Raw genomic sequence first — 22582 nt, 5'->3', positions numbered from 1 at the left:
CTGTGCTGCGGACGGTCAGCTTGCCCCAGAGGACAGCTGCTGTCCCACCGCATAGCGAGCCACCGATTTCCTGTTATTAGTTAAAATAACACAGCACGTATTTTAAAAAACAACCCTGCATTAGTCCTCCCTCTGAAAGAATTCAAACCTGTCATGAAATTTAGAGGAGGAACATTTTCCCAGGCAGCCCGGCCGAAGCAGGACACTTCTGCCCTGGTCAGCTGCTCTCACTTCTGGGAAAAGCAGGCGGTGCATCCGAGAGCAGAGCTGCCCTGGGAGCACGGGGAGAGGGAGCTGCTGCTGCTTCCAGCAGAGCCTCGTTTGGGTGTCCTGGCAGCAGCTTTGAGATGCTATGGTTTGTAAATGATTAGCCCCAGGCCTTGGGGTGCACTTAAGGAGTAGAGAGCAAGGGGTAGCAATAGGGGGATCAGTGTGTTTGAGACTTGGCACTCAATTGAGGACATGTGGGGTGGGAATTAAAGAGTTTGCTGGTCCTTCAGTGGTGGAAGGAAACCACGCTGGAAATGTCTGCCTGGGGGAGTTGCTGGGTTTCATTAAATGCAGTCAGCCTCCTTTCACCCTACTGGGGCTGAGCTGCTGGGGGGGCAGTCAGAAAACACACAGTTGGTGTCATGCTCATGTGATCCTATCAACTGTCTCCGAATTGTGACCGGGTTTAGTCGATGCTTTCCCCAGGTCAATTTGGGAGGATTCCTCTTCCCCAGCAAACGACATTTCCAGATGCTTACTTCAAAGAAAAAAAAAGAGTTAGGGATTTTCTTTGGCTACCTCTCCAGCTTCCAGCTGTTAAGTACTGGAAATGTGTTCCTCATTATGTCCTAGAGAGAAATGCTTTTTTCTTCCGATTGGGGAGGCAATAAATAATTCAAAACATAATGTGCTGCAGACAAGTGAGTTAGTAGTGCTTGCTTTGCGCTCAGTGGTGTGCAGTGGGTCAGGAGCAGGCACGGTGTGGTGAGCAGGCTGGGAGTTGCTGAGCTCTTGTCACAATGCATCAGCTGTCCTTGGGCTGCACGCTCCCTGTATTTGGCTGTGGATTTGATAACCAAGGGTTTGGTTCTGCCTTCAGGAAGCTTTGCATTAATTAAAAATAAACACAAACCAAATAAGAACAATCCTTAGTAGGGTTCCCTCTCTGAGCACTGCTGCTTCTGGGGCACGCCGCATGGTGCTGCTTGCTTGCCACATCCAGCCCATGGCACTGCACTCCTCATCTGCCCCTGCACTGAGCTTGATGTGGCACGGCGATTTTGGAGGAGGAGAGGTGCATTCCAGCTTTGTTGGAGTATTGCCTCCTCTGCCAATGTTGGCTTTGTTCTTAGCAAGGATGCTCCAGCTTGTGAGCTTCTAGTGATGTTAGCCAGGTCAGTGCAGCCAGAGCACTTCCACTAATAGGAGGGTCCCATGATGCAGCAGTGCAAGTTTTTCTCCTAATCTTAGGTAGTTAAGTCCCTGAAGTTCAGTGCATTTCCCTCTATGGTCAAGGTGCCAGTTGCTGTCCAGAGACTGTGATGGCAACATCTGAGAGTACCAGCTTGGGAAGGCAGAGATGGTGGTGGTGGATAAATCAGCTCAGCTGAAAGTGGTGTCATAACTGAAATGTGGATGAACCCTTGGTGCAGAACAGGGCAACACTTGGTGTGCTGCTGTGGATGATGCTTCAGTGTAAGAGGAGAAAATACTGAAAGTTTTGCTCCAAACTAACTGAAATCCAAAGGAATATGAATCAGAATTAAGTCCCAACTGGGAGATGAGGTCATTGAAACAAAAGGGCAGAGCTGGGAAATGCCACTGGAATATTTTTCAATCAGGAAAGGACAAAATAGCCCCTTGGGTGGGAAGGTGGCCCCTGAGCTGAGGTCTCTCCCAGCTCTCTTTTAAGACATCTCTGTCCTTCTCTCTCATTTTTCCTTACCACAGCCCCAAAATAATGGCTGTGAGAAGGCTTCTCAGATGTTCGGGACCTTCATTCCCAACATGGGCAATACTTGAAACTATGTCTTGTGCTATAGCATATGTTTTCCTTTAAAATAATACTTAAAAAAGAATATTTTTAAAAGTTGAAGTACCAATAAAAGCAGGAGGGCGTAAGCCAAACATTAAGGAAAAACCCTCGAGGATAGAATGAGTTGGTGAGCAATTGAGTTTTAAGCTCTGTGGGAATTGGATTGAATCTGTGAAGTCTTCCCAGATCATCATTTGAAGCCTTAAAAATAACACAAGACTTGAATGGCCCCAGTGACCCCAAAGCTATTTTGTGGAGACTTGAACGCTTTGCAGCAAGTCTAGGCTTCAGAAACCCCCAAGGAGGGGATTGCTAATTGGTGGCAGTTATTTGCTAACATCAGGCTTTGAGGGATGGGGCTCTTGAGTTTGCTTCCATGAGCTGTGGTTGTGGTGGAGGACAGCTGCTTCCTTTCCAGGGGCTCTGCGGAGGAGATGTGAGCACATGCACAAAGGTCCTGACAGTGGAGGTCCGGCTTGAAACAAAGCAGCCAGTTTCCTTTCACCACAGACGAGCCTTATCTGAAGAGATTACGTTTGTCTCGAATGGAGCCTCTGGTGTCATAGCTGTGCTCTTCCTGGGCGGATGGAGGCTTGGGCAAAAGTCCCATGCAGGAGCCTGGGCTCTGTGGTTGTGACTCACAAGCCTGAGCTGATGCGGGAAGTGCTGGGACAGGGAACTTGGGGCTTATTTTATTGTGTATTTTTTTTCACTTCTACTTCTTTTTTATTATTTATTTTTTACTTTCAAGCCAGTAGAGGAGAGGAGCTGTGGGCTTGCTCTCCCACCACAGTGTGGTCCTTCTGTGGGTTCTGGCCCCATTTGGAGCCATCGCTGTCTTGAATGGATATTGTCCTTAGAAATGATCTTCTCCAGGAAATGGTCTCCTCAGCCGGAGGGAGGAAGTTATTTTCTTTAGCTCATGGGGAAACATTTTTACAGCGTATCTTCAAAAATATATCTCCAGGAATCAAGTGCTATGCAGTTGTTGCCCAAAAAGGGTTGCAAGAGCAGACTGCTTTTTATCATCCTGGTGTAACGTAGCTGAGATATTTACTTTTCTCTTCTCTTCCTGTGAATCTTTGTGTGAGATCAGCGGGGGTCTGCAGGTGGTAGATCCCCTGTTGTGGTTGAGGCTGAGCTCAAAGCAATACCTTGCCAAGGTGCACTCAAGGCACTGGAGGAATTCTGCAGTTATCCTGTCCCTGTTGGTCAGAGGAAACTGCTGCTCCTTCTCTGTGCATCCCAAATCCCATCCTTTTTCTGCGAGTGTTTTGCTGAATAGACAGATTGACAAAGAGTTTGGTTTGGGGTCTGTGTATGTGTAATAAATATATATATTTAGCTCATTTGTGATGTGAAATATTCTTACTGAGGCTGGGGCAGGAAAGGAACTGGTGATAAGGGGATAAAAGGCTGTGGAGTAAATCCTGCGGGCAGAGATAATGCAGTGAACAACACTGGAAGTTCAAGGAAACTGAGATTGCTTTGCACAGCCAGCTTAGCCTGTAGCATACCTGAGCCAGCTTCTAGGTTAATGTGCACCTTGTTGTTAGAGATGAGTTTGTGTTCGAAGCTGTGTGACATCATCTATATTATTAGATTTCAGTGGTCTATACCATTTCCATACAAGCTCTGTGCAAAACTAGAAGGCAGTGGTGTATGGCGTTGCCCTTTGGCTACGGAGCAGAAGCACTGAAGCAGTATGAAAGGTCAAGCCAGATTTCTGAGCAAGGGGCTGTTTGCTCTTTGGAGGAAGTTGAGGAATTTTGGCCCAGAGCAAGCTGAAATTCCTGCTTGGTTGTGTGGGAGCCTTTGGTTCAGAGGGAGGCAGCTCCACTTGCAGATCTGTTGAGGCTTCTCTTTAAATTTATTTGCAAGGACACGCTTTGCATGATAGAGGCCATATCATGGGTGCCCTGTACTGGCTTTGGTCTGCAAGAGCAAAATAGAAGGAATTATGCAGAAGTGTCCCAGTGCTGTCCCACAGCTCCAGCAAGGTCGTGCAGGGAGCCATGGGGATGCAGTCCTGCTGGATGGAGGCTCAGGGCTCTCCCCTGCTGGGCTGGGGACCTGGGCTTCCTCACAGCTGCGTCCATGCTTCCAGAGCTGGAATGTGCCATGTTTTAATGACTGACTTGTAGCGTGGTTGCTGCCAAAGTCATGGATTCCTTCTATATGTTTTAAAAGCAAAGCAATCCATGACTGTGGACGCTTTATTCTCAGCATCCTGGCACGCATGCAGCTGGGTGAACCGTTAACTGTATTAACCAAGAGCTGTTAAATAAGTCAGAGGAGATGAGAGAGAGACTGAGAGCTGTGCTGAGCTCTGACGGACAAACTCTTAGTGAAGCCTTCTCATGAGGATGCTGTCTTTATCTGGTAGAGGGATGAGTGTGGTCTTTTCCTTGTGGGGGACTCTTTTCCTTGTGCTTGAGGTCATAGTTTCTGTCCTGTTGGACTGCATGTTGATAAACAGGAGGTACCAGGCAGAGCCATGGTTGTTGAAGAAATACAGCTCTAGTCTTGAAGCCCATTTTTTCTTGCTGTTAGGATTGGATACTCAGTGAGGTCTTTGCATACTGTGTGTACAGACCCTGGGACAGTATGGCAGTAGATGGGGCCTGGGCTGGGCTCTCCTCCAAGCCGTGCAGAGATGTCAGTCACTGGAGGAGAAAACAGGGACATGGTTTTTGTTAAATTTAGACCTTGTCCCTCCCCCACAGCCCTTTGAAAAATGCAAGAAAAATGCCTGCTTTGTCTCAGTATATATCCCATGACTACTTAAGCCTAGACTACTTCTTTCGGTTGTATTGGGGCTGGTTGAACCTTCCTGTCGCTCAGGAAGACCATTGCAGGATTGCTGTCATGATCTTATCTTGAAGAAGCCATTGACGCTCCTCTAATGCAAGAAGTAATGGATTGGGTGTTGTAGATATGTACAGAGAGGCTGGGGCAGCATACTGTGCCATTCTTCCCTTAATACATGTGTATTGTCTGGTGTTCAAGTCTTCCTTCCTACATTAAGCAGTTAATGTTCTTGATGTGTTGGTGCAAGACTGTTCCCTGAGCACAGGTGGCATTTGGGAGCTCATCCATGAGGATGAGTGCACTGCAGAGCAAGCACATGAAGTGGGTGTGCCAGGTTTATTTGCAGGGCAGTGCAGTGCTGGGGTTGCTGGGGGGCACAGAGTACTTCATGCTGTTCATGGAGACCCACCACGTTCTTCCAGGTCAAGGGCATGTTCAGCATCTAGAATTTGCTGCAGCAAGGTGGGACACTGTAGGAGATTTTGTTACTGAAGTCCATCTGGCATTAAAAGCTGAGAGTAGTGGGGCACAAACAAAACTGCATCTGCACATGGGGTTCTCCAGCGTCGCTCTTTGCTTTGATTATAAATTGGTTTTGGCTTCCTGCTGTTGCCATCAGACAGACAACCAGCTGTCTCTTTTTCTTCTATTAATAACCATTTCGAAGTAATAGTGCTAAGAAAACCCTTTCCTGTGGAGATCTCATCTTCTAGTTGGTTGTTTTCATTTATTTAATGCGTTGTATTATGCAAAATAAATGCCCTGAATGTACGAGGTAGCTTTACGTGCACAATGCTCTTTTGGAAACATGCTGCAGTTCATAAAGAAAACTTCAAAGAATAACGCCCTAAAGAGAGAAAATAGCTCTGCAGTGTTAACAACAAAAAAAATGCTCTCCCTGCGTGAGAGCTGACAGCTCCCTGAAGTGCTGCTGCTTCACTCTCTCAAATTCATATCACATCCCTCAACTCATGCTGCTTCTTAGCAGCTTTAGGATGCGAGCTCTCCAGTTTATGCCAGCAAGCAGGAACTACCTGAGTTTTCTAGTCATGAAAACACACTTCTTTTAATGCTTTTTTTTGGGTGAGTTTGCCAGCGTAGTTTTCTTTTTGCTAAAATCAGTGGCAAACTTGTGTTATTCCAAGGGGGCAGAATTAAGGCAGTGCACAAAGAGCCTTTGAAAAATCAGCCCTGAGAACAATGTGCTGTTTTTTCTCAAAGCTATCCCTGTGTAGGTGGCTGGCTTGGTTCAGCTGTCTGCATTTGGGTGACTTCCAGTTACATTCCTCTGCAGCACTGGGGCACCTGCTTCTTGCCCACCTCTCTGCACAGAGCTGCTTGCACATCAGGCAGCACTGCAGGAGCGCTCATTGTTTTGCAGCTGGGGCCTTCGGTGTGTGCTCATCTGCTGGTGTGCTGTGTACTGCTGAAGCCCAGAAACCAATGTTCATTTTTCCTATTTTCCAATCACAGTGATTTTTTTTTTTCCTTCTCAAGTAATGCCATACTTTTCTGGGAAGAACACAACCCGTTGGAGGACACCCCCCCCCCCTCCCGTGCAAATTGCCACTAATCCCATCAGCAGCTAATTGCAGTGCAAATACTTTCCCAGAACACCTGATTCCGAAAAGCCACCTATTCCCAGAAGCTTCCTAGAAACGTTCAACAAAGACAATTGACACCTCAAGGTAAGTAGCCTGAGAGTATGAAATGTGGGTATAGTTACTGTCTTATCTCTTAAGGATTAGGAAGGTTTAAGAGCATCTTTACTGCTGCTGCCGTGCTGGGCTTGCACTGGTGTTTGCAAGTGGATTAAAGCAGCAGGGAGGGTTTTGGCCCCTGTGCTTGAGGCACCCACTCCTCTCCACACCCCATGGGCTGGTGTCTCTCCCCTTGTACAAGGTGCCCAAGGACATCTGCTCACTTAGCCCTTCCCCAGTGTGTGCTGGTTCAAGTTTGGGCTGAAAGGCAAATATTTGTCTTGTCTCTAAGGAGTTGCTTTACACTTTTCTCCCCAGCCTATAAAGCATAAAGGCCGTTTCAGCTGAGTGCTGATATCTCCTAATGCACAGTGAAAACCAAGTGTGGGCAAAGCCCTTATCTTTGAGAGGCTGAAGCTTCATCTCAAGGAATTCCAGGCATCCCCTTCTGCCCTGAGCGTGATGTGCTCCACTGTAATGCCTCTGGCTCCTTCCACCCACCCTGTGCACATCTGGCTTCACTGAGGGATGCTCAGGTGGTCTGTGGGCAAGCATGCATGGGACACTTGTGAGCTGATGCATCTGCATTCCTGAAACACTGCAGGTGTAACTGCATTGCACATGCTGTCTGCAGCTCTAGGGTCTGGCTGGGATTCTCCCCAATCCCTGCATCCCATCCAAGCTCTATCCTTAGCATCAGGCAGCTGAAACATGGCACATCAGGTTCCTGCTCCTGTCCTGCCAGAAGTTATTTCCCAACTCAGGCATGCAACCTTCAGTTCAGCGTGGTGCAGGCTGCCAGGCTGTGGCACTGCTTTGTCCTGGCTCACACCAGGTGCCTCCGATTGGGTCCCCTGAGGGCTTTGGCAGGAGGCTGCAGTGCTGCTGGCCTGGAGAGGCAGCATGCATGAGAGGATGCTGCAGAGAGAAAGCAGTGCTGTGTGCGAAATTAGCCAACAGGCCAAATCCTTCTCAGAAGTGGTGCTTAAAGAAAAAATCCTTTGTGGAAAGCACTATCAGCCGTTCACCTAAGCCAAGCTGCTTAGAAAGGGAACAGGCACTGTTTAGAAAACAGCGTAGTAAAACACTGGGTTGCTGTTCGCTGTGACAGTGAGCAAGTCTCATGCTGGCTGGTGTTTGCTAGTCTGCAGGTCCCAGGAGAGTGTTTTCTTTGGTCTCTCAATAGAACTCAAAGGTTTTAAGTGAGAAACTTGTGAGTTGGTGCGGAGCTCCGTCCCTTTCTTCTCCCCAGCAGTGTTTGCATACCCATGACTTTGTGTCAGGGCTTCTGCATGTTCTTAAATATGAATGAGGAAAAAAACTATGCCTGCTTGGAGGGGAAGCACCTTTTTGCTGTCTGGAAGGGCAAAAATTGCTCTTTCCTCATTAGAAGGTAGGCACGTACCTACCAGCAGCTGGATGGGAGATAATAGAGAACTCTGAAGGCAGAGTCAGGAAGAAATAAAGCTGCTGTAGGTCAGCAGGAGCTCAGTGTGGGTCAGCCTAGCAGTTAATGAGTAAATCTGCTGTTACAATGAGAATAAATGAGTACAGGCAAAAGATCCCAGAGCGACAGATAGCCACTCTAGAGAAATTCAAAGGTAAGTTAAAAGCTCTTTCCAGGGCTTCTTCACCTTCCATGTACTTGCACCCACAGCAGAGTGTCCCAAAATGCCATGAGTGCTGCTGTGTGCATGTGCTGAAGCCCTCTGGGCTGCCCAGTGCTCTGCAGGGCCCTGTGTGTCCCAACAGAGAGGGATTTAGTGGCATGCAGTGCACACACCTGCTCCATCCGATACTTCCAGGAAATCCCAGGCAGAGACACAGCAGTAATGCTATCCACACACGTGCTCTGCAGGGATACTTTGCGTTGGTTAGGAAGAGACAGATTGTTTTGCTTTTATGTGGTGCTATTTTAATAAGTCAACGCCAGAGGTAGTAAATCCATCCTGCGGAAAGGGAGAGAGCTGTTTGCCATATAAACGCAGCAGCCAGCACAGCCTGCTCCTTCCTTCTTGTCAGAGCACCAAAAATGGATCTCTCTTGCTGTTTGTCAGCATGTAGCTGCCAGGATTGCAGCAATAAGGTTTGGTTAACTTACTAAGTGTGGCTGCATGGTGGTGTGGTGCCTTGGAGGGAAATTAGTGAGACCTTGCCAAAGAAACTAAAGATGTGGCTGCTTCTAGTTTGCTATCTTGGATCAGCATCATATTTCTATGGCACTTTGGTGCTCAGTAAAGCTGTCCCAGTGTCCAAATATGCAGAGACAGGATGAGAAGGAAATGGAAGATATGCCCTCACCTCCATCCTCTCCTGCTGCCTCTTTCCCTCCCAGCACTGGGGCAGCTGCAGGTGATTGTTAGTAAGGAAACATGCTTCAGAACCACTAGCACCATGGAGATGGTGTTATTTTCAGTGGAAGGTGGTTGCTAGTTAAAATACCTGCTTGAATTTCCTGGCTGAAGTCTGGCTTCACATAGTGAAGGGAATTAGGCTGTACCTGGTGTTCTTTGAGAGTGAGGGACCTGCTTGCCTGCAGGCAGGTGTGCATCAGCGCTGATGTCCCACCTCCCTCCTCCATGGAGAAGGCAAAAGAAATTGTCCAAGAGTCTGGGAGCATAGAGGTTTTTATTCATCTGACCGATAATAGGAGCTAAATAAAGGCTTTGGAAGCAAACCAGCCATTTTTCTTGTAATATTGGTTGGGCAGAACTGTACTGGAACTAAACATGGAATGAAAAGTCTGTCTTCTTTGCCAGCTCTATTTTTAGAGCCACTGCTCCATCTTTGTGAGTTTTCTCAGCATATGCACTTGAAGCAGGCAATCTGCCTTTATTTTTTCCGCCAAGCTGTCATATTCTGCAAGATAAGGACGTGGGATGGGGAGGCAGGGGCCTTACCAGATTTGTCTAGAAATCCCTCTGAATAGCAGGATATGTGTCCTGTTCCAGGATGAGGTTCAGTGCGGTCACAGGCTGCTGAATACTTTCTGTGCTCTGATCAAGAATGGTCCTAACCCTTCAGTGATGGAAGGAAGCATGTGTGCAATTTTGTCTGGCTTCTTAATGTCCTCAAACTGCGGCCCTAGCTGGAATGAAATCCAGCCTAATGTTGTAGTGCTAACAACAGTTTGAGGTATGGAATGGAGGAGCAGTGTTTGGATTTGCAAGTGGGAGCAGGACAGGGAGGATACCTGAGATCTCTTGGCTAAGCCAGCCAGGAGCCAGAGGTTTTTGTTGTTGGCATTACCCATCTCACACCAAGCCATGAGCAGTCCATTGGCTCTCCCAGTGCCTGAGACCGCGACATCTGCAGGCATGCTGGAGCTGCAGCCAAGTCTGTCCTGCGAAAGGCTCTGCCAGAGTCCAGCAGAAGCATTCATTTACTCCCTGTAGAATAAAGCTGGAGGAGGATTTTAGTGGAGGGAAGGTGTAACTGCTGGTTGGTGCTCAGTCCTGCTTCTGTGCCAAGAGGCAGATGTGGAGCTGTGAGAACTGGTCCTGCAGAGAAAGCTGGTGCCTGAGATGAATCCTCTTGGGTTTCTCTAATAAAGAATGGCTCCAATGGGAGGGTAAGTGGGCAGAAAATGCTGCTCCTCCAGTGAAGCTTAGTCTCGTGCACCTTGACAGAGGGGAATTTAAGGCAGCATTTAGGTCTGTTTGTCTTCATTTTTCAGCAAGTCGAAAAGGATGCGTCTTTCCCCTTGCTTTGGCTCACCAGGCTTTTGGCAGGCAGGAGCTGTGCTGGGTAACCACTTTGATTTCTTCATTCTGGGTCACACCAGTCCTTACGAACCCCTGAGAGCAGCGAGAAATCAGTGCATTTAAATGCCTCCTCCTCGCCTCTTTTTTTTCCCCTTGGAAAATCTCCTGTGTGCAGTCAGGGTTATATTGGAGGCTCACTGTTATTAGTACTGACCCTCTGTCTCAGTGATGTGCACAGGCTCCTGTGCTCACACCTTGGGGACAGCTGCACAGAGACAGGCACAGAGTCATCCTTTTCTGTCCCTTGCAGACATGTCCCTTTGTGTACCTGCTAATCTTTGAGGGATACATGCTCATACAGTACCCACTTTGTGTGAGGAGGGACTACTGAGCTGTAAATCTCTGCTTTTCAGGCACTTAAACTCCCTTTTGGGTTGATTTTGATGTTAGGAATTTTCTCCGATAAGAGAACTTTATTTGCCTTTAAATATCACTTTGTGACAGGATGATGGAGTGGGGATTCTTGGAGCAAGCCTGTGTCAGCCGGGGAGGGGAAATTCTGCTGGGGCTTTTGTTTTTCTCTAGCACTGACATTTTAGCTCTTTAAAGAGTACATTTATTTTATTCTTGGCAAGGGTGTGTGTGTGCACACATCGGCATCCAGACAGATGGGCGCAGCTCAGGGTTGGAGCTGTGCTGAAGCCAAGTGGGTCTCCTGTAACTGTGGCACCTGGGGAAGAGGAGCTTTTTTATAGTCAACTTCAAAACGTGGGTTGTGTGCTTGAAGCAGAGCTGTAAGAGCCCATAAATAAATCTGTGGCATGTTGCACAGAGGATGATGCTGGGCTTCTGGCACGTGTTAACAGTTCAGTGTCAGTTGTTAGCCCAAGAGCAGCCTGAAAGCCCCCAGAGTAGCTGTGTAGCACTTAACATCTTTTTGTGACCATGCTGCTTAGTGGGGACCAGGCCTTTGCCTTGCCAGGCTGGGATCAGTTCTTGGAGCATTGAATTTGTAGGGCTGAGGCTAAGCCTGCAGAGCCACCCTGCTTCTGAGCAGGGCCTGTAGCCACAAAGTCTGTACTTTGTTTGCATTCAGACCTGTGGGAGCTGAGCTCTGCAATCTGCCTCTCTCCAGCAGCCAGCCCATATCTCAGTCCATTTAGATAGGGAGGATTTTGCTCCGCAGTCTGCTTGTGAGCAGCAGGCCCTGCAGAGCAGCAGCTCCTTCCCTCTCAGCAATCCCTGGTGTTTTTGAGAGCAGTGGAAGCAGTGTTTCCCCTAACTCTGTGTTCCTCTCTTTCAGCTCTTCCATGTGGCATATGTCCTGATCAAATTTGCGAATTCCCCTCGTCCTGACCTCTGGGTGCTGGAGCGATCTACCGACTTCGGCCTCACCTATGAGCCCTGGCAGTACTTTGCCTGTGAGTATGGCTGTGAGCTGAAGCTCAGCTGCGGGAAGTCATGGTCCTGTGCAAGGTGGAATCAGAGAGAGAAGGCTGGGAAGGGAGGCTGCCAAAACCCAGGCTGTGCATTAGAAATTCCTTCTTCCCGATTCTCTGATTAAAACCTTCAGAAACAGCTGGTTCTCCAACTCTGCTGTCCCATGGGGTCTGTAAGGCAGCCAGATTCTGCTACTGCTCCCCTCCCCGAACCAGCACCACTAACTGGGAGAAGTTAAGATCTACAACCAGCGTTTAAAACCTGGCACAGAAGGACCTGGGAGTGCTCAAAGGCTGCTCCTCAGGGCTCGTATTTCTGACTTGTCTGTCAGCCCGTGCTTCAGCTTTGCTGGCCTTTTCCCACGCAGGAAAGAGCTGCAGGCATTTTGTGCATTGTGCTGCTTTATGGCAGCTCCTATCCAGCGTGGAAGTTTTCTCCTCTGCAGTACATTAGTGGGGATCACTGTCAAGTTGCCTGCCTTGCTTTTTTCCTCAGTACTGAGAATTTTCTTTCGGTTTGGTTCTCCCCCGGGGCTCATTGCAGTTATGTTAGTGCATGATGTGGAGCAGAGCAGGCAGCTCTTGCCCTGCACGCTTGTTCCTGCTTGTAGAGGCACCACTTGAGCACCAAGCCCTGCCTAAGCCAAGCCCCCTTGGGAAGTGACATGCATTGACACAGACTGGGTGGAAAATTCCCGTGGCAATAAAGAGGTGGCTGGTCTGATCCATGCTGGGTTCATTAGCACAGCAAGTCCTATGTGGAGGTTTATTTTTGGCTTGGGGAATTCTGTAGGTAGTCTAAGAAAAACACTGTTCTGTTCACTGGGATGGTTACGAGCAGTTACAGAAGTGTAAGTGCTCCCCAGAGCCATGCCCTGGGTGCCACCAGCTCTGTGCTGCCTCAAGCCCTGCTCCTGGTGGGAGGAGTACGGCCCCCCAGCCACCCTGCCCCTGCCAGCCCTGCTGCTGGGAGCTCAGGCTGAGCTCTGCCTGGGGAGGGAAGGAATGACCATCGTGGGAAGCATCTGCCAGAGCAGCTGATGGGACCGTGGCAATGCAAATCCTCCGTGGCAGGAAAGCAGCGTGCCTTCCACAGCCACCAAAGGAGAAATGGAGAGAGATTTATGGGAGTGTTTGTATGCATGAAGGGTTCCCCATGCAGCATTACAAATGGGGACAGGTCAAGAAATGTGCCCGGTTCCAGCAGAGCCCTGCCTGCCCCAGCTGAGCATGCTGTGTGGGATCAGCCCATTTCTTCTCACTGTGCTGGGCAGTGCCTTTGTGGAGGGGAAGGCTCTGACCTCATCTCTACTTGGGATGGGCTTCCCCAGTCTGCTGTTCCCAGCACTGCTGGCTTCTGGGCCAGACACCAGCACTGAAACATTCCACACTGTCTTCCTATGGGTGTAGCTCAGCATTGCCAAAGCAGTGTTTCAAGGAGCAGGATTGCAATGCTGAGGATGAGCCTTTGTTTGAGGCGCTTCTGGAGGTGTCTATTACTCTTAGAGTGACTCCCTACTTTCCTAGTAGTGAAACACGTGCATTAGCAATGAGAGAGTTGATACAAAGCAATCTTTACCTGGTGAGTGCTTAACAAAGTGTCCATCTCTCCTGTTGGCCAGCATGGAGAAATAATACAGGGCTCTGAATTGTTCCTTTTGTCTTACTGCTTTTATCTCTGGTTGGTAAACAGCTTCAAAGAGGGACTGCATTGAGAAGTTTGGGCTGCAGACCGTGGATCGCATCACCAGGGATGACCATGCTATCTGCACCACTGAGTATTCCCGAATTGTGCCTTTAGAAAATGGGGAGGTGAGCCATCACATATTTTTCGTTCCTTGGGGTTTCCAGGGTTTCTGTGGCTGGAAATAAATTAAAATTAAAATTAAAAAAAAAAAAAAGCTGGTTTGATAACTGGGCATTCAAATAGTCAGAATAGTCTCCTAGAAGACAGTGGGAAATTCTTCCCTGTATTCATGCTTGGGTAGGTTGTGGCTGTGCCACGAGGCTGATGGAAGCAGTGTTCCTCTTGCTTGTTTCCCTTCATACTTATGTTTACATGGGGCACCTGCCCTCAGCCCAGCTAACCCGGAGGAGCTGCAGAAAGTGTCAGTGAGCCATGGGCATTTATCTTAAGAAATGCAAGTCAAGTAGGAGGTTTTTGAGGAGAACAGCAGAGAGGAGATAGAAAGGGCTTAATAACATAAACTTGCAAACTGTGGAGCGCTACAGTTAAAATCCATTTTCCTATACAAGAGCAGGTAATAAGCAGGGGCAGATATATCAGGCAGGTGCTTGCATTGGACAGAGTTTAGAAATGCTCAGCTCTCCAGGGGTGGAAGCAGCAGACCCTGTAGGAGCTGTGGCACGAGGGAGAGAGCCATGCTACGTTCCATGCTAGAAGTCTGCTAAGGGAACAGACTTCTGGGGCTGATCTTTTTGGCCATTGTTCAGTTACATAACAGATTTCACTTGGAGAGTGGTGATGCACTGGAACGTGCTGCCCAGAGAGGTTGTGGATGCCCCATCCTTGGATGCATGGCTGGATGTGGCTCTGGGCAGACTGCCTAGTGGTTGGTGACTTTGCCCATGGCAGGCAGGCTGAAACTTGGTGATTTTTGAGGTCCTTTTCAACCCAGGCCATTCTGTGATTGTATGAGTTCTTGTTTTGTTATTTTTTCAGTGACAGAAGGTGCTGTCACATTAATGGTTCCATCTTGACTTTTGGAAACTGCTTAAACTGCTCAGTTTTAAAACAAATCAGGGTGGCAAGGCGATGATTCAGTTGTCCTGAAAGAGAGTAGATTGGGTTCGTCTGACGGAGACATAGATTTCCCCCCATATCAGAGGATGATGCCAGTTTGTCTCCTTGCATTCACAGATTGTTGTCTCTCTGGTAAATGGGCGCCCAGGAGCCATGAACTTCTCCTACTCTCCTCTCCTACGGAATTTCACAAAGGCCACCAACATCAGACTGCGCTTCCTGCAGACAAACACTCTGCTCGGGCACCTGATGGGCAAAGCTTTGAGGGACCCTACAGTGACCAGGAGGGTAAGGCAGGCCTCGATACCTCCTAACGAGGTGGGGGTGTTAGAGGGCTAACACATTGTAGTAGTGCATAAAATCCTGATGAATGTGGAGCTTATTCATAACGATACTGACAGACAACTTCTCTTGTGCTCTGCAGTATTACTACAGCATCAAAGATATCAGCATTGGAGGACGCTGTGTCTGCCATGGCCATGCAGACGTCTGCGATGCCAAAGACCCCAGTGACCCTTACAGGTATGTTTTTCAAAATACCAGTTCTTTACAAAAGCATCTGAATTGTTGTGCTAAGAATGGAACGTACCAGTGTGAGTTGAGTCCTGTCCTGAGCTCCTAATTGTGCCAGTACTGTTGCTCTTGGCTCTGCCCCGGGAACAAACTAGAAACTAGTTCAGCCAAAATAGCAGAACTGAAACCTGTTTTGTCAGGCTATCTTTCAGACAGATCAGCTCCCTGGTGTGGTTTCCCTGTACACAATTCTGCCTTCCCTATTGGGGGGAAAGAGTCCTGCAATGGGAAGGTGGGCACACAAAGTTGGTGCTGTTGTTGAACCCATCTTCACAGCCCAGGATTTGTTTCTCAACTTGTTCTGAGGAGTTTCTTGCTTCCCATTTGGCTTCTTAAGAAGTGGGGCAATGCTCCATAAATGGATGGTCTCCCGTGAAACCTGAGTCTGCTGTCCTGTTCTTCTCATAAGAGCCATAGATCAGTTATGTATGTAACTGAACAAACACTCTTTGCAGAAGAACGAGCATGCAAAACAGTTTTATATTTTGGCTCATGGGACTCTTCCCATCCGCCTCAGCAATTTGAAATACCAAAGAGCTGCTTCAGACCATGAAAGTGTTGCTGCTTAGCCATCTGTTTGCCTCCTGAATGTTGCCTTTATGAAAGGGATGGGTAGATTCAGCTGGACGAGGGAAGCTTGTATTACTTTCTCATAAGGATCATGTAGAGCTTTTGGACCTTCTAAAATAAAGCTCTGCTAAGTCTCAGCCAAGTTTAAAAGCTACTAAGTGTTAAGACAAAGATGTATTGAGAAGCAAGTCTGCACCAGTGTGCTGAGCTCCTTGACAAAGGGAACTTCATAAATATTTGAGTGCACAGTTCCTTGTTTTTCTTCTAGCCTTTGGTGTGGCCAGCTGCACTGCATGCTCATGTACCAGAGCAAAAGGACTTTGTGGTGCAAAATGATTTTTTTTTAACCTAGAAATGCCCTGGTGGGTGAGAAGGGAGGAAAGATTTGTTGGGGAGCCTTTTCAGTGCCACTTGTGTTGATGACTCTCTCTGCCTCCCAGAATCCATCCACTCCCATTTGGATGCATTTGGCATCTTCGCTCTTAACCCCAAACTGTGCTCTAAAGTTGCAGCACGTGCTTGTTAAGCAGCTGTTGCATTTCACCCAGAACAGATTGTGTTTGCCTAGAGGAGAAAACATCTCCTCAGGTGCTTTGTATGGTCAGCATATAACATCCCTAAGGCCTTTTGGGAGACATCAGGACAAAGGTGCTGGTTATACAGAAAAACTTCTCGTGCTGTTACTGTGCCCTGTTAGCATGACCAGAAGCACAGAGCTGTCAGTGGAAATGTGTGACACCTGCCATAATCCTGCATGACAGGAGGCATCATTGAGGCAGCTGGGGCTCAGGACACATTGTCCCTTTGTGTGTCATTGACTTCAGCTGTCAGGACTGTGTCACTCCTCCAGAAATCAGCACAACCCATTTGAGCAGGAGGTGCCACGTGTTCCCCCACACACGTCCTGCTTCTTCAGACACTGACATGACAGTAAGAGGGCAAGGAAACGCAGAGGGAGATGAGGAATGTGAGTTGGCCTGGCCCTATTGAAAAGCCCAGTTATGTCTCAGTCTGTCTGGGAGGTCTCTGCCTTTCATTTTAACTTCACTTTTCAGCATGTGCCTGGTTTTTATGTTGCCCAGAGAAGCAGGATGAGCACTTTGGTGGAGGTGAGCTGAGCTAGAAATCTTGGCAAAGATTTTAGGACGTGATGGAGCACGTTCATGAGCAGACTTCCTGGCCATAAATGATAATGTTTATCCAGCTTCTCTGAAGTGCCAAGTTACGGAGGCCTCACTTCCAGACAGATTGTGTTGGCAACACGTCTGGTCCCACTGTGCATGTGTGTGCAAGGACCCACGCTGTGGGGAAAGCTGCAGACTCCTGTAAGTCCTTTGCACTTTTCACAGCCTTCTCTGTTTGCACTGAGCTCTTATGGATCCTGAATGCTAAAAAAAATGCTGGAAAGAGCAATCTCCCATTTTGAAAGGGAAGCACCAGGTGTGTTGGCACCTTTGTGCAGCCCACGGGTCCCTTTGCAGGTGGCAGGTACAATCAGAAGCAGTTAGAGAAATGGGCATTTTTTTCCTCATTGCACTTTTCTGATGTCCTGGCCAAGTCCAGATCCTGCAGCATTCATGTGCCACTCTCAGCCATGACACAGTTACTCACTGGAAAACTGTTTACACTGTCTGCTATTGAGCATCAATCGCAGTGGAAGGCTGTGGTTTTATATTTATAGCAGGATGGCCAGGAAATGCGTGTGCTATGTGAATGCAGCCGCTCCCTCTTCTTCCTTGTATATATTCAATCAATGAAACATGTAAATATTGTAGCTTATGAACATTTGTCCATAATTCATTAGCAGCACGGACTCAGCACAAGGTGCAGTAAAGCTGCCTTGATAGATGAGCTCTGCGAGGTCATTGCTAACTCTGAACAGCAGAGACTAAATAAACGGTTTCTTCTGCATCTGAAGCATGCGTAGTCATTGCAGGCCATCCTTCTGCATTCTGGGAACTGAACCAATGCTTTTCAAACATCTCAGATGTTAAAGAGCTGGGGCGTGTGGCTGGAGCCATGTCTTCCAGCCAGGGAGATTAATACTGTTCAGCAGGTTTGTAAGTTCCCTGACTCAATGACTGTCGTTTTAACATGTACATATTGTGGCGTTAGTGGTGATCTCCATCTGCTGCCGTGGGGGGAAAAAAAAAACAACACCAAAAAAACCCCACCAAAAAACCATAAAAAAACTGTTTCATTGGAGCACTGGGCAGTGGTCAGCCAGGAGAGAGGTCTGCAGAGGGTTTGTTACCGAGGCACGGCCAAGGTTGGTCTTCCAGTGGGGCTCCTTGTGAAACAACAGAAGAATAAAGTGAATGTTTCAGAGCTCGTTTCTGCTGCATAGGCACCAGACACCCCCTCAGGGTCTTGGTTTGCAGCCTGGACTCTCCTGGCCACAGCCCAGTGCATGGATGTGGATAAGGATGGGGCATCATAAGACTGCAGCTGTGTGTTTCATGGTATCTGCATGGGGAGAGCTGCCCCTGGGGCTGGGAGCAGAGCCAGGACCTCCTGCCTCAGCCTCTCAGGCTGAAGCAGATGTGCTGGAGTGTGGGTCCTGCCTGTGTTTCCCAAACTTTCATGTAATTCCATATTTCATTAAAATGAATTCATTTGTCCCATGCTGCTGCCTCTGTCTAGCTATTCACCGTATGCACACTTGAGGGTCTCAGTTCTTAAAAATACACGTAGGTAGAAAACACAGCACTCACCACTCACTGCAGTCATTGAGTCATTGTCTGCACCTCTGCATTTGACCCAGAATGACTGCTCCATTTGTGTCTGCTGTTTTAAAAAAGATACTTTTATTTTTAAATGCTGCTTTTGAATTGGAGGAGGGAGAGATGGGAGTGGCAGGCAAGCCCGGAGGGGAAATGAGTAATTGCACAGATAAAAGCTGGAACATGCTGTATTATCCGTAAGTCTAATACAACAGAAAGCATTTGTCTTGGATGGGGATTGCCTTCTGCTAAGTGGAAGTTTTGCAGATGATGTCACTGACGTTAATGAATCAACGCTGTGGTCGTGCAGGATGAGATCCATCATTGTGCTGCTGAGGTTTCTCACCCAGCACTGCCCACCCGTGCTGCCCAGAGAGCAGGAGGTGCAGCTCACAGCGAGCATGCTAAAAGTCCCAATTCACATTTCATGGGGGCCTTCCTCTCTGCAAGCACAGGTACACCCAGAGGAGCAGACAGGTTGCACGTGGCCCTGTCCCTCTGCAGCTCAGGGCTGCTGTTTATCCCTTTCCCACCAGCCCTGCATGGTGACATAGACATCTCCCTGCCCCTGCCCCTGCACCACACAGCCCCCTTGTGTGCTGGTTTGCTTCAGCTCAGGTTCCTCCTGCTTTGTAGAGCAGATTAGGCAGCGTCACACTGATTTGTTCTATTCTTCATCTACTCCATAAAAGCGAAGTGATGAGGGAGGGGGAGAAGAATGGGACATAGCAACAGTGGAAGCGAAGTAAAGCTTGGCTCAGGGCAAAATTAAAAAAAGAAATCAAACATTAGGAAAAATGTTTTAAAAGCCTTCTTTTCAAAAACAAACCCCATGCCTTGTTCCTCGCCCTTGCAGGCTGCAGTGTGACTGCCAGCACAACACCTGCGGCGGGTCCTGCGACCGCTGCTGCCCCGGCTTCAACCAGTTCCCGTGGAAACCTGCCACTGCCGACAGTGCCAACGAATGCCAGCGTAAGTCGAGTTGGGTTTGGCCACCTTCCTGCCAGCTGTTTCACAGAGCAAGGGCTGACCACGCTTGACGTTGCAGTGTGGTGAAGTCTTCCCCCCAGCAGCGTGCTGGGTGGTGATGTGTAGCTCCTTGGCACGGTTGCAGCGTGGTGTACACAGCGGTTCGTTCTGTATAGTGGAGGCTCGCCCTCAGATCTGTACAGGGCTATGATCCTAATCACGTTTCAGTTCCTCCTGCGTGTCCGAGGGTTCACACAGGCGGGTCCCGTTGCTCAATTCTGTCTCCAAGATGAATTGCACTTGGGTCTGTTTACATATGGGACATCTTTATTTGTCTGGAGAAACCTTTGGTAAACGCCGACGCTGGAATTTGTGCCGCTGTGGGAGCGCAGAGCGTAACTGCACCGCACGGTCTCACAGAAGGGCAGGGCAGCACGGGAGGGCTGGGTCCTGCTGCTGTGGGCTTACAGACAGCACTCCCACCTTGTGCTGAGAATGTTGAAAGCAAGAATGTTGCCCTCTAAACCAGACTACTGGAGCCCCCCCAGAGCTGGGTGATTTCTTTCTCGTCTCTACATGCCTGCACATACTTTTGTCCTGGTTTTATGCCTGCTGGGTTTGGTTTTTTTTTCGGTTTTAAACTCAGCTTTGTGACAGAGCTTTGTTTCTTCTGTGCTTTTGGGCTCCGAAGCTTGGGTGATGCATTCAGGTGACTTTCCTCATTGAAATGTAACCCATCAGGAAGAGTTAATCTCTTGAGATCCATCCGGGGACACAAAGACCCCTATGGGTTGGTGACTTAGCTGCAACCTCTCTGTGTTTTCAGCTTGCAATTGCAATGGCCATGCCTATGACTGCTACTACGACCCAGAGGTGGATCGTCACAAAGCCAGCAAAAGTCGAGAAGACAAGTTTGAAGGAGGAGGTGTTTGCATCGACTGTCAGGTAGGATGGCACTGGAAAAGGCTGTTCAGATCCTTGTGCTTGTTTCTGCACTAACACCTGCAGTTCAGCCTCACTGGCAGCTCTGCCCCTCCATCCTCTGTTATCATAATTAGGGTCTCTCCTTGGAAAACTGATTTCTTTTCTGTAGGTGAAAGGAGTATGCTCCAGTAATAAGAACAGCACACCTACATTTTAGCTGTAGAAAGCAGATCACTCCCAACCTCCTAGCCTGAAACAGTCTGAAGCAAGCAGAATGGGCTTGAGGTCGAATAGGAACCTGAAACTCAAGCTGGAGTTACAGGAGGGTGCATAGTTTACACGGGAAATGCTTTGCTTTCAAATCAGCGTATGAAATTTTGATCGGATTTCAGTCTTCTGTGTGCTCTCAAGTCACTCCCTCTGAACCCTGTTAGTAAATGACAGATGAGCATGAACCCATTCCTGCAGGCAGAGGAACTGATGCCTCTCTCACCTTCTGTCTTTCAGCATCACACCACAGGCGTTAACTGTGAGAGATGTATCCCAGGATACTACCGGTCCCCTGATCACCCGATTGACTCTCCGTACATTTGCTATCGTGAGTGTGATTTCTTCTGCAGGTTACAGACCCCCTCCTGCACTTGGTGACCCAGGGTCTGTGATCTCCATGCAGCAGTGGGTTATATCTATCCCAATGGGGAGCCCAGCTTGGTCTGGTGCTGTGACTGGTGCTGTTCTACCACACTTCCTTCCCATGAGTGCTCCAGTGCCACCACAGCCTCTCCAGGGGACCTGGGGCCTCCTGCAGAAGCATGTCAGGGTTGTGTTGCTTTCCCTGGGACTGCTCAGTGTGACAAGGACAGTGGCAGCAATTCATCTGAAGAGGCAAAATCACACTTCTTATTTTTGGAGAGAATATGCAGAATTTGTGGAGCCTCTTCCAGAGACACTGCGTTGTAGCAGTGTCCCTGTTATGCCTGTGGCAAGGAGCAGTGATGATAACTGCTGTCCTTCTGCAGGCTGCAACTGCAAGTCTGACTTCACCGATGGCACTTGTGAGGACCTCACTGGCCGCTGTTACTGCAAACCCAATTACACCGGGGAGCACTGCGATGCCTGTGCCGAGGGATACCTGGACTTCCCCCACTGCTACCGTAAGTACAGCAAGCAAGGCCAGGTCCAGGACCTCTTATACTCAACAGGTACAGGAGCTGTTGGAGCTCTGTTTGGCACTGCTCTCTCTCTTTATCCCGTGCCACGTCAGTACTCCTGTCCCAGTAGTGGTTCCTACAAGTGTGGACGGGCTCAGGCTTGGTCTGGGTTGAGATGGAAGCAGAGGGTCAGTGGGACCTTTGTTGTCTGTCATCTGCTCTCTCACTTTCTGTGCAGGAGAGAAAAAGATATCTTTCAGGAGCCCAGGTTCAAAGTGGCTGTAATTGATTTTTGGTGTGTTGTGGTGACCTGCGCAATGTCTCTTTCCCCATGCAGCTGTTCCAGCCTTTGTTTATAACCATACTGGAGAACAAGTGCTCCCCGCAGGACAGATAATAAGTAAGCACTGCAATTTTCTTTGCTGCTTTGGCAATCACCCTGCTATTACCGTGCCCCCTAAAGCAAGATCAGGTCTTCACCTCACAGTGCCTGTATGTTGTAAGTGACAACCCTGACACATAGTGGTTCTGAGAAAGGAGGCAGCTGAGGGGTAGGGGAAAGTGAGCTGCATGATTCCCCTTGTAGACAGGGAAACTCGGAGCATGAGGGAATGTCTCTTCTGGTCTCACTATAAGCAGTTCCCTAAGATAATGGAGAGGCTGTGGTTGAGGTGGAATTCAAGCTGTATTCTCCACCTTTGGGTTTTGATACAGACCTGTCCTGCCATGCATGCTGTGCACTGTCTTTGGGTTGGAAGGTGCAGTGGGTCTGTGCTGACAACCCCCTGCACGAAGCCACGAGCAGCACTGCTGCATCTGGGATGTGTGTGCAGATGGCTGCTCTCTCCATGTTGCCTTCTGTGTTGTTTGGAGCTCTCAGCCATGCCCCCCCTCCATCTCCCTCCTCTCTGGCAGTCACCTCTCTCAGCTTTGTCCTTTTTCTTCTCTTTTCCCACTGTGTCCTCCCCTGTCTCATGCTCCCAGTGTGCTTCAGATAACCTTTTCCTTCCTTATGATATTTTAAACTCTGTATCTTCCAGGCAAGTTTTTCTTTCCTGAGCTGGAATTTCTCACTTCCCTTCTCGTTTCCCTGCCTCCACCTCCCTCTGCTTGCTGGACAAGTTTTGCTTTTCCCTCCCCCAGCCCACCACCCATGCTATTGCTGAGTTGGATGAGGGCCCTGACAGGGAGAAGGGCTTGGATGCAGCAGGAAAAGAGCCAGCTTGGT

At 48.7% G+C, this 22582-nt stretch overlaps 1 protein-coding gene across 1 annotated transcript in view; it reads left to right on the top strand.

The window, feature by feature from the left end:
• The window catches only part of LAMA5 (laminin subunit alpha 5), a 75595-nt gene that overhangs the window by 19021 nt on the left and 33992 nt on the right, over positions 1-22582 (top strand). The window contains exons 3-11 of the mRNA XM_065754394.1: positions 11545-11662; positions 13374-13492; positions 14562-14732; positions 14869-14966; positions 19167-19282; positions 20106-20224; positions 20711-20801; positions 21223-21357; positions 21692-21754. Of these exons, the coding sequence (XP_065610466.1) occupies positions 11545-11662; positions 13374-13492; positions 14562-14732; positions 14869-14966; positions 19167-19282; positions 20106-20224; positions 20711-20801; positions 21223-21357; positions 21692-21754 (1030 nt within the window). The remainder of the gene's footprint in view (positions 1-11544; positions 11663-13373; positions 13493-14561; positions 14733-14868; positions 14967-19166; positions 19283-20105; positions 20225-20710; positions 20802-21222; positions 21358-21691; positions 21755-22582) is intronic.

This window comes from Cyrtonyx montezumae, unplaced genomic scaffold (genome assembly GCF_038088225.1).
Source record: "Cyrtonyx montezumae isolate F1298 unplaced genomic scaffold, pur_monq_1.0 scaffold_9, whole genome shotgun sequence".
Taxonomy (NCBI): Eukaryota; Metazoa; Chordata; class Aves; order Galliformes; family Odontophoridae; genus Cyrtonyx; species Cyrtonyx montezumae.
This window is presented reverse-complemented; position numbering and strand designations above follow the sequence as displayed.